The sequence below is a fragment of the Callospermophilus lateralis genome, chromosome 9, assembly GCF_048772815.1.
Source record: "Callospermophilus lateralis isolate mCalLat2 chromosome 9, mCalLat2.hap1, whole genome shotgun sequence".
Taxonomy (NCBI): Eukaryota; Metazoa; Chordata; class Mammalia; order Rodentia; family Sciuridae; genus Callospermophilus; species Callospermophilus lateralis.
This window is the reverse complement of record NC_135313.1, coordinates 28,440,952-28,452,225: the sequence shown is the minus strand read 5'-3', so window position 1 is coordinate 28,452,225 and position 11,274 is coordinate 28,440,952. Positions and strand designations below refer to the sequence as shown.

The window sequence follows — 11,274 nt, the reverse complement described above, 5'->3', positions numbered from 1 at the left end:
AGAGGTTACCAGTCTTGCTTATTTGATGTGCTGATTGACAAGGAGATAAATACTGCTAGAAGGTGACACAGAGCTTCTTGCAGCTTCCATAAAGAGAGAACACCACAGGGAAAGTAGAACTATCCAATAGGGCAAGCAACCTCACAGTCTATAGTCACCCCTGAATTTACATTGTATTACAAAAAATGGATGCTCAAAAGGTTATAAGTGGGTAATATATATTGAGTCCTATTTTAATGAAAGTATGTATCTCTCAATATGGATGCTTTAGTCTTCTAGAATGTTCACTTAAGTAAACCATCTCTTTTCCTTATGCCACCTAGATCAGACTTACCACTCTTTTAACATTTCAGCACAGCACAGGTTGTCTGTCAGCCACCTAAAATGTCCAATTTGATATTCTTTTATAAGTCAGGGAAGCAGAATAATAAGATTTGTTCTAGATATATTGCAAAGCTATCTTAACCCTCCTTGCTCAAAGAAGTTTCTAGGTAAATGATTTTGGTTATGAGGATTAAATTGCTCAGCTAGTCCTGGAGAGGCCAGGGAGTAGGAAATAGGTCAGCAGACCTCAGTGCTGTGCCTTCCCCACTGGATCATGTGGTTTCTTGTCAGTGAGGCTTGGATGACTATATGTCCAACTCACTTACCTCCTCAGGAGATGGCAGCAGCTGATATTTACAATTTTCAAAACCATTCTTGAAATCACTGAGGACATGGTCACTCAGCTTTCCTCCCAAGCTTCTCTCCCTTCCTTACACCTGTTCTCCTGTTCAGAGACTTAAGGAACATCAGGGCACACGCAGCCAGCTCAGTCTCTGTAGCCATTGGAATACAGTAAGGCATTCCAAGGCCAAAGGTGAAAATTAAGAAGTTTCTCACCAGATTCATGTGATTAAGGATATAGGCTTCTTACCGTCATGTCTGTTTTGGTAAGTCCAAAGAACAAGAAGAAAGCTCAAGTAGTACCAAGTCCCCCAGGGATGATGTGCTTATTATTTCCAGTTAATGGTACCACTTCTCCTGGGGATCAGCTGGGCAAGGGATGCTGGGATAACACCACCCGCTGGGTGCTCCACCTTCCTCTCTACTTTGATGTTCTTTCCAGGAAGTCGTGTGTGGAAGAGAAGATTTCAGTAGCAATCTTTTGGGTTCTGAGAATTTGCCCAGGCCTTTCATCTCCCTCTTGGAATCAAAGGCTGCTTGCATTTGTGTCTACCTCTCAGCACTCTGCACAGCAACCTTAGTTTATCTGCCTTGCCTAGTCATTTCCTCCCCACTTTGTTACCAAGCATCTCTTATAAATATATCCCCCTCTTCCTCACCTCATTATTCCCACTAATCTTCCCCCTTCTTCCTTGTTCCACAACTGCTTCAAATGATCCTTTCCAAATATGCTCCAAATGAACACTACTCCAGAACAAAGGGCCCCCTCTCACCAAATAAACCGGTTTCAATAGCCTCTCCCAACCTCCTAAACAAATAACATCATCTGCCTCATTCTAAAATATTGCTTTTCATAATCTTCAACTATTTGCTCTTTTATTCTCCTCTTGAAGAAATAAGCTGCCTTCAGTGTCCCTTCTTTATTTGGACACACAGTTACCTCACTGAAACCATAATGTATACCCACGTGTGTGTGCACGCATGCACGCGTGCACGCACATACACATACCATCCTCCCAAACAAAGAAAAATGACCAAATATCTTTCACCCTTCCTTTCTCCAAGAGAGAAAATTCCCAAGAGGTATATAAGGCCTCATTTGTGTCTTTTTGAGGATTTTCTTCCCCAATGAAATAAGCTAAGGAGAAATACAGTAAGGCATTCCAAGGCCAAACACATTCTACTGTTTATTACACATATTACATTCTTAAATAAAAATGCGTCACATAACATTTTTTGCATAGATATCTTACAATATACCAATTTAAAAAAGAATTATGAAACAGACCAGTAACAAAAATAAATTTTTTCTTCATTAATAATTTTGTAACATTAACATACCACCATCATATAATACAAATAATAGTTTTAAATCTTAAGACTTTTGTACAGCAAAAAAACTTGACAAAGTAATATATTTATATATATATATAAAAAGCTTAAAAAAAATAAAATGTCAAAAAAAGGCATAACCGAGGGCTATAAGACTGGGTACTTCTGTGATATATTATAAATACCAGAGAAGGCCTGAGAGAATGTGACGGGGAGGCGGGGTGAGGGGAGGGGCTGGGAGTAGGTCTTTCCAAACACACTTGTTAGACACATCTGGCAAAAGGAAATGTATAGTGCAAAAATAAATTTCTTCAAGCAACTGTGAAGAAGATGATCAAGATTTGAAATAAAGTCTTGGTGGCCGGGGAAGTTGCATGATGAGAGTAGTGGGGGAGTAAAGGACTTGCAGGGGGGTTGTGAATGGAAGGGGAGGCTTCAAAAAACATTAAACATTTATTTTTGCCTCTGTGTTAGCAAGGAAATCTTGGCCATAACAGGTGTATTTTTCCTCCCTGGAATGAAGCAGAAGTGAAAACTAAGGAAATTAAACTAAGTCAGGGTTTGGATAGGATATGCATGCTGGGGGAAAAACAAAACAAACAAAAAAAAAAACCCTAAAAAACATAAAGGTCAAGAACCAGCCAATGAGCCCCAAAGCCTTCAGGACCTAGATTTGCAGAAATCATCTGCCTCCAGTCTAAAGGCCTAGGATATAAATGTCCCCTCTCTCCACCCACTGCCCCTCCCCTCCATGTGGAACTAACTCCCAGTGTGGTTTTGATATACTGGCAATTACAAGCATCCATTCCCCCCCCCCCCCAAAGATATTAGGCACTGGTGGCTACTCCTCCTAAACGTCAGTAGCCTGTTTTCCTTCTGCGAAGGTACAATCGGCACATGCGCACGCCCGTCCAGGCACGTGCGCACATACCACCCTCATTATTCTGACGTGGGGTCCTTTTTATGGCAGTAGACAGAAGCTGGAGTCAAAGCAATTTACGATTCCAAAGCTCACAGTTGAAAAAAATTGTATAAACAGTCCCCAACCAAGAACGTATCAACATTCCCTCGTGACCACTGAGAGGGAGCCCTGTTTGAAAAGAGTATCTGGTTTGGGATACTGGTGAAGTGACAGCCTAGGATTTCTCTCTCATTTTTGATACCTGTTTCCCGAGGACTTATATGTAAATGCAAATCACCTGAAGAATACAGTACTATAATATTGGAAGGATGAGCGTAAGAAAGTTAACTGCAGCTTTATTTGTCCCCTTTCTGGGATTTATTATAAGAACCAACAGAGGAGACTTAAGCAAGAGAAACCCTGGAGCCTCAGTTAGTCATGAGATACCACATTATTTACAAGCAGTTTTTGCTTCCTTTGACACACATCTCTGTTGTCCCATCTCAAGTATTTCAAAAAGTCCTCCAAGAGGAAAATAGGCCATCGAAAAAGACATTGATGTATCCTCCGGCCAGGCCCTCTAGTTTCCAAGATGAGATATCACCATGTTTACCGAAATTTAATCCAGACATCCATAATTTGAGTCCACCTGCCTGTCCCTGCTCCTGACACGTACAGAAAATGGAAGGAAAAACTTCCATGAATAAATTTCAACAGATTTTACATACTGAATTTCCACTTTGGCAATGTTTGGGGTGCAAAATTGTGGCCCGAAATGCTGGCCCTCAGAAGATTTTTTTGTTTGATTTTATAAAGGAGGAAGGAAACAATTTCTGTAGTCTAATTGGGTTAAATCTCTCTACTCTCCTTCCTTTCTTCCTTCTCCTAAACATAACTCATGCAAAGGAGAAGACAAGAGCACTTCCCACTATATTTTTTATTTTACAAAGTGACTTCCATGGAGGAAATAATTTTAAGCCATCAAAACTAATCATTGGGTTTTGTTGTTCTTGCAATTTGAATCTATTTCTTCTGGTTCTCCCATAGAACGCAGGAGTGAAGGCTACAGGCAGAATGTTCTGAATGCTCTGGATGAACCACCCCAAAACTCTGTTTATTTCCCCTTTGATGTAAATAGACATGGATAATCTGGAAGCTTATCCCAAACTAATTTCTTAAAAAATTTTCTCTGTCTTTAGAGAAGATTTTTTAAAACCAGAAATCCATTCTGCTCATCGTGCATGAGGTTGGCTGTCTTTTTACCCTGTTATAATCAGGCAATCAAGATGTAAAAGGGCACAGAAGGTGTGGGTGGGGAGGTGATGACATTGAGAAAAGGGGTATTTGAAGGGCTTTGCAAGGGAAAGCACATAGAGAGAAGGAAATGGTCAGCGTGAAGGTCATTTTGGGGTCTTCAATATTTTTACAAAATGCAGCTTTGTCATGGAATCCAAATGCCTCTGTATCTGGACATAATACTCGGGTCACCACCAGGCATATGCTGGGGCAGTGAACCAACAGGGGGCAGGAGGCCAGCAGCTAGGAGCAGCTTTATCATTCAGGTTTCCACATCTCTGACTTACAGCCAATGTGGTAGGAGAAAGAAGCATAACTTGAAATAAAGAAAACTGTCAGTGGCTTAGAAACACATCAAACTCTGAACCCAGGATCGAGAGTGCTTGAGAGGACATCCACAGAAACACCATGCCAGGTTTCTCCTTTCAAATTTGGGATCCCTGGAATGTTAGGAGGTAACCATTTAATTGAGAAAGGGGTTGAATGTGTTTCCAATGTCCATCAAAAAAAAAAGCACTGCTAAAAATAACCAGCCCTCTCGGGAGCCAAACACATTCCGATTCTTTCTTGGAAAACCTGTTCACATCAGAGATGATGGACCGTTCATCACCAATCCATTTCCAAAATGAGCGGGGCCACCCCCGCCCACAGCGAGGGCTGGTTATCATTCACAGGTGTCAATCTGGGCTAGAGAAGAACAGTTTCAAAGCCATACACTTAGCACCCACCAAATTCTCAGGCCATTTCTCATAGTCAGCATAGGACTGAAGCAAGCAAGCACCATCATGGTGTTTCAGTTCACCCTGCTCTGAGAAAGGTCAGGAGCAGATTACAAAGGACCTCACTGATACAAGAGAGAGAAGTTAACCAAACATTTCAGACACTGATGAGGACCAAAGGGCCTTTGTTCTGCCACATTCAAATGAGACCACAGATGACAACGGGGAGCAAACAGCAATGATTACTCTTTTGCATTCTTTGTGTTTTTTTAAACTTTCTTTTTAATAGAGCCTTGCATTGGTCAGTTCAAAAATTAAATTAAGTATTATAAACCCTTAATAATAGCATTTTGAGAGGCAAGAGCAGCTCCAGCTCAGGGGAGAACATGATAAATCGTGGCAGCCATGGCTCAGGCCATCACTGGCGTGTGCGTGCGTTGACGCTGGAGGCTGCTACAGAAAGGAAAATGAACGAACCAACAAAATGTGGGGCATCTAAAGTTTCATCTAGTGCACTGACTGGAGGCGCTACAGTTTAATACAGCTGAGGTTCAAGGTCCCTCACACATCCTTTATCCAGAAAGGATGCACCACACATTCAAATATAATCCCATGGGATGCCCTGATGGACTGGCCACAAATACACTCAAAACGCAGTTGAGGACTACGAGATTGTCAGCAAACAGTGCTCCAGAAATTGTTTCTAAGTCATATTTAGTTTTAAATCTTTGGAATAAAACTGATTTTTTAAAATACCCTCCAACTAACATATATATAATTGCCTCCGGCAAATGGACAGAATCTGTTTTGTGTATGTCTGTGTGTACGTGTGTGTGTTTCTGTGTGTTTAGGGTAGGGTTTTTTTTTTTCTTTTTTCTTTCTTTTTTTTTTTTTTTTAATTTTTCTTTTTGGTCTAAGTTGGGAAAAAAAAAAAGAAGAAAAGAAGTAGAAGGAGGAGGAGGAAGAGGAGGAGGAGGAGAAAAAAGAGAAAGAAAATTCTAAGGGCCAGACCTCAAAACGCCCCAAGTGTCCAACTGGCAGCTACAGCATTTGTGATAAGGAGGTTCCTTGACCCTCAGACGAGTAGCTTCAACACTGCAGTGAAAGCAAAGTTTGCAGAAAGCTGGAAACCCAAAAGCCAAGGATCTTGAAGGTTGCTGTCATATATGTGTTTGTGTTCCTTAGATTATGATTTCCTTTGAGAGACTTCAGTTTTGCATCCCAAATATGTATGGGGTGGCATTTTAACAGTCAATGAGTCAAACAGTCAAAGGAGGGCAGGAGGGGAGCCAGCTGGTAATGAGGAGCAGCAACCATGTGTGGACCAAATGCCATGTTTGTTTGTTAGACGTGTCTTGAAGGGATGGTCCCAGAATATACAAAATATACAATCTGTCCTAATAACCACCCCGCTTGCTTGCATAGGCCATGTAATGGTCCTAAAGGCAGTCTTTGGAGTTGAGGCCAGTGCCAGCTAGCTAAGAATGCGGGTAGATAGAGACCAATATTGGATGTGTGTGTGGGATGACAGGTGAGGAATGTAAACCCCCTCGGAGTCAGCTTGCAGAGTAGTGTGAGGCTTCTGTTGATCCTGGGTGCTCTAGGTCACAAGGCATAGTGGGTCTAGCCCAAACCCCAAGAAACATCCCAAAAGAGACACCTCCAACCTCCCCTTAAAGTCAACCCTCATTCCCACAATGGCATTTTGAGTGGTGGATTTTAACAAGTGGGTAATATGAGCTCAGTGGGTATGAGAGAGGAAGATAGGATGATGTTTTGTGAAGCCACTAGACTTAGGAGGCATCCTCAGTTTTCCCCACTCCTGGAAAGAGTGATTTTTTTTTTTTTTTTTGGCTTTTTGTCAGGTCAGAACCCAGAGTTAGATTAAATACGCAGCTGCCCTTTGAGACTAGCGACATCTATGCTGTGACTGGTTATAGGGTAGCAATGACACACAGCACAGTGGTTGATCACTACGAGCTGAGGTCATCGGGCCTCAAGGAGGATGAGGGAACTGTGATGTCCCGTCTGATTGGCTGCTTCGAGAGCTGGACATCCAGGTGCTGAGAGAGAAAGAGAGAGGAGTCCTGGAGAGGCTTAGTCCATGGAGAAAAGATAAAACATTTAAGCTTCCAAATAAGCTTTTCAAGTTTCGTTAGCAAAAAACAGAGATTAAAAAGAAAAAATCTAGCACTGGCAAAAAGGTGAGGCTCAAGGGATATACTGTGATTTATCATCAAGGACTTTATTCTCTTGGCCACTTTGCAGTCATGCTAGAAGTTTCCAGAATCCCTAGTGCATATGGTGTGCAAGAGTCAAAAAGTAAGAAAAGAAAACTCCTCCCTTGAGGGTGAAGTCTAGAGAAATGCAGGCCAGAAAGGTGTAAGGTGTTATTCCAGAGTCTGCCGCCGCTAAGGCCGTTGGTACCGACTCGAAAGATCTCAATGGTACTAAGAAGAACCAAAAAACCCATCAACAGTTCTGTGAGGAAGTCTGACGCACGGAATAGTAGGACTTTTCACACACAAAGGACAAATAAACCAAGAGTTAATTTTGGCTACCAAACTGCAATTTGGTTTTCTAGGTCATTTTCCCCCAACTATTTAAAAAGAAACATTAGTGCTACACATTTGCAACTTTAAGCCGGTGTATTCTCCTATCAAGTTGCACTGAGAAGCGAGTTAAATAAGCCCCTCGTACTGCCGTCCACCCGCAGAGGCGTCACATCCATTTGCTTTGCTTTCCATTGGCAACAGTGGGAAGAATTCCAATAGCGTTGAAGTAAGCAGCCAGTCTGTCTTGCTGAGTTCACCTGGTTTCCTCCGTCTTCGCCTTCTACCATCTGGCTAGGGCAAGGCATAAGGAATAGACGTATATACTTTAAATATAGTTGAGTGCATGACGGCGTGGATGTGTGTGGGTCTGTGTGTGAGAGGGTGTGTGTGTGTGTGTGTGTGTACACAGAGGTTTACAAGTGAGAACTTTCTTCTGCGAGGCAGTGGGTCCCCGCCTGAAGTCCAGCCCCCTGCCTCGGCATTTCCTTCCAACATTGGCCGGCGCCATGGCAACTCTGGCCTTTAGGATTTTTAGATATGTCTCTTCATATGGAGGGCAAGATGGTCAGACCTGGAAAAACACCTAGAACATATAGATAACAATGAGGGTATTAGAGAGGTTCACGGAAAGAATTCTACCTTCATCACCCCTTAGGAAATGATCAACCTTACGCTCAAAAAAAAAAAAAAAAAAAAAAAAAAAGGCACACATGAAGTGAGTGTGGGAAGGTCAACTGAGGTTTTAGGCGACTTGAGTTCAAATCCTAGCCCTTCCCACAGCTGTGTGACTCTGAGCTCACAGACCTCCCTATGCCTTAATTTCCACTGTCAATTGGGGATAACCCCAGCGCTATTCTTATAGTCTGGTTGTGAGGATTAAACAAAGTGATCTATGCAGAGTACTTAGACAATTACCTGACACCTATTAAGATCTCAATGCACATTAACTATCATGATCATAATTATAATTATTAAATAAGAAGCGAATGTGAAAGTACTTTGAAAACATGTGTCATGATCAAATACTATAAATACAGTAAAGAAGAATTAGACTGTGATATTGAAGAGTGAAACTCTATGACATTTTCACCCTTCTGTATCCTTGGTGGTATGGGGCTGTCTTCCTTCTAAGGCTGAAATATGGCCATTGTGATCTGCTAAGTGACAGTCACATGACCCATGGGGCCCCATGAGAGGAAGCTGAGACAGCTGCTGAAATTATTGGAAAAGAGAAGCTCTCTTTCCACTGGGATTGCTAAGTTGCTAAGATAAAAGCCTAGAGCTGCTGGTGTCCATATTGCCATTGTGGGAAAGAGCCTGCTTGAGAAGCAAGCGAATGGAGAGAAAAGGGGATAGGAAGATTAAGAAAGAGCCCCATGACAATGTCTGAGAACCTGGGTCCAGCCAAGCATAAAGACAAATCTAATTCTGTTCTTGTTAGTTATCTAAGCTAATGCATACCCCTAGTGTGTGCTAACACCAGTCCAAGTCAGGTTCTCTATCTTATAACTAATAGTGAGGGCATTTCCATATCCTAACAGCCTATAATCTAGGGTTTTCACTGGAATCCCAGTTAAATGAGCATGTAAGAGAGCCATCATGCCTGACTCTGGTTATATGAACTCCCTCTGAATTCCCTCTTGAAATTGGCTACTTCCTTACCTATGAGAACATTCCCAGGCTTCCACCATCCAAATCTCTTGTTAGGATGTTAGCAAGCTGCCCTGTTCAGGTTAGCAGAGTTTCCTGTTCAGAGCAGGATTTCCCTGTGTTTGTTCATTCTTTAAACAAACAAACCAAAAAATCCACCCTGTCCCCTGACCCTAACATTCTCCACACCCTCTGTTTATGTCCATTCCTTAAATAGGTTCACGTGCAGGATAGAACTCCAAGGAAATGAAGCAAAACAGGACAAAGGTACAATGAAAAACACAGAAGAATTGGAAAATTTCAGCAGAATATCACCTAAACCAATAACGTACTGAAAAATAACAATGTTGATTGCAGCCACCTCTTTCAGGCCCTGACTGAGTATGGGCAAGCTATTTGGATAATCCCTTGGAGATAGCAATGAAGGAGATCTGATATGCTATAAAATGGTGATAAGTATCTTTGGTACACAGGAAAAGCCTGCTGGGGATTGAATTTCCAAGGTGTACAACTCTGTCCTGTCCTGGGCACAGCTCAGTACTGCCCACTGCCTGTTCTCTTTACAGCTCTCCTACTTTCTTTTCTCCTTCTTTCCCTACCTCCTACTTCTCTTTATCCCAAGAACCTAAAGGGGGAAAAAAAAACACAAAAAACCAAGTTGGGAATTTCTCTTTTTAGGTATTTTTTTTTTAATTAACATCCTGACAACAACCTATTAAAAAAAAAAAAAGAATGCCATTCTTATCTCAAGTACTAGATGATATATTCATCAGAAAGTGGCCAAGTCAGGATTTGAACCCTGGAAATCTCAGCTCCAGAATTCATACTCTTAGCCACATCTGCTTTTTTTTAAGGCTGAGACAACAATTGCTGAGCCATCCATTTAAGGAGTTTGTGGTCCGCAAGCATCTATAGTGAGTGCCCCACGCCTGTGGTTATGGGCAGTTACATGGCAAAAGAGAATTAAGGCTATAGATGAAATAAATTTACTAATCAGCTGGCATTAAAGTAGGGAGGTAATCCTGGGTTCCCTAGGTGGGCCAAAGTCACCAGAAGGGTTCTTAAAAATGGAAGAGGGGATTGAAGAAGAGGCTCAAAAGATGGCAGCATGAGAAGGATTGAGCAGTTTTGGTGATAGGCGATAGGGTCATGAGCTAATGAAAAGAAGCTTCCAGGAGCTGAAAAAGCACAGGTTCCAGAAAAGAATGTAGCCCTACCAATGCCCAGATTTCAGCCCAGAGAGACCCATGTTGGACTTTTAACTCACAGAATGGTAAGGGAGTCAATTTGTAAAGTAAATAAACATGATACTAAATGTGTGGAGATTGGTTACAGTGTCAGTTAGAATGTAACCCAGAGGTTAAGTGGTTGGGCCAGAGCAGTTGAGACCCGAGAGAGACAGTATTGTAGTAGGCACCAGGAATGTTGCCCTTCCAAAAGAGGGCACAGGGACTTGAGATGGTGAGAAGTGAAGAGGTCCTGGCAATGGGCAAAACCCCTTTGTTTTCTTTTCTATGCCCTGGGAACTCTCAGGAAAATAGCATTCTTGATACAAAATTTTATTTGAAAGCATTGCTCAGTCTTGTATGTGTTCACCTTTCATCTGCCTTTGCCAGTTACTGGGTATCTAGTGATATACGTGCAAGCATCTGACTTTATCCTTCCATCTTTTTCAGGAAAATGAAATAGAAAAATCAAACCAAATCTTTAACTTGATATGAACTGGAACTGAATCAAATGAGCATCAGTGTTTGTTCAAATACTAGGAAATACATGATGCTTAGAATTAGACCAGGTTCCTTACCATTAAGAGTTTTTTTAAATTTAATACATCAGCAAGATATTTAGTCTTGATTAATTTTTATTTATTAATTTATACTTACTGAATTCCTTATAGGAATAGTAAAAGTTAAAAAGTAATAGTTAAAAGTTAATAGATAAACTCACTACCTAGAAACACAGAATCAAATAATTTTAAGGGAAATAGACTTCCAGAGGGTATTTACAACTATACAGCAGCCAGATGACCATAAATAAGGTTCTTAGTGCCTGAAATCTGTACATTACAGAGGACTAGTCAAACCTCACAACCACTTCTCTTTCTTATAAAAAAGGCACAGTATGGTCACATGGGTATTGACAGCTATCTACCAGG

The 11,274-nt window shown here is 41.5% G+C and overlaps 1 protein-coding gene across 3 annotated transcripts in view; it reads right to left on the bottom strand.

Annotated features, from left to right (window-relative positions):
* Positions 1 to 1,960: 1,960 nt before the first annotated feature.
* Positions 1,961 to 11,274, bottom strand: part of Klf7 (KLF transcription factor 7) — an 88,805-nt gene continuing 79,491 nt past the window's right edge. For all 3 annotated transcript variants that reach the window (XM_076865933.2, XM_076865934.2, XM_076865935.2), the window contains exon 4: positions 1,961 to 8,052. In XM_076865933.2, coding sequence (XP_076722048.1) covers positions 8,001 to 8,052 — 52 coding nt within the window. In that variant the 3' untranslated portion in view covers positions 1,961 to 8,000. The remainder of the gene's footprint in view (positions 8,053 to 11,274) is intronic.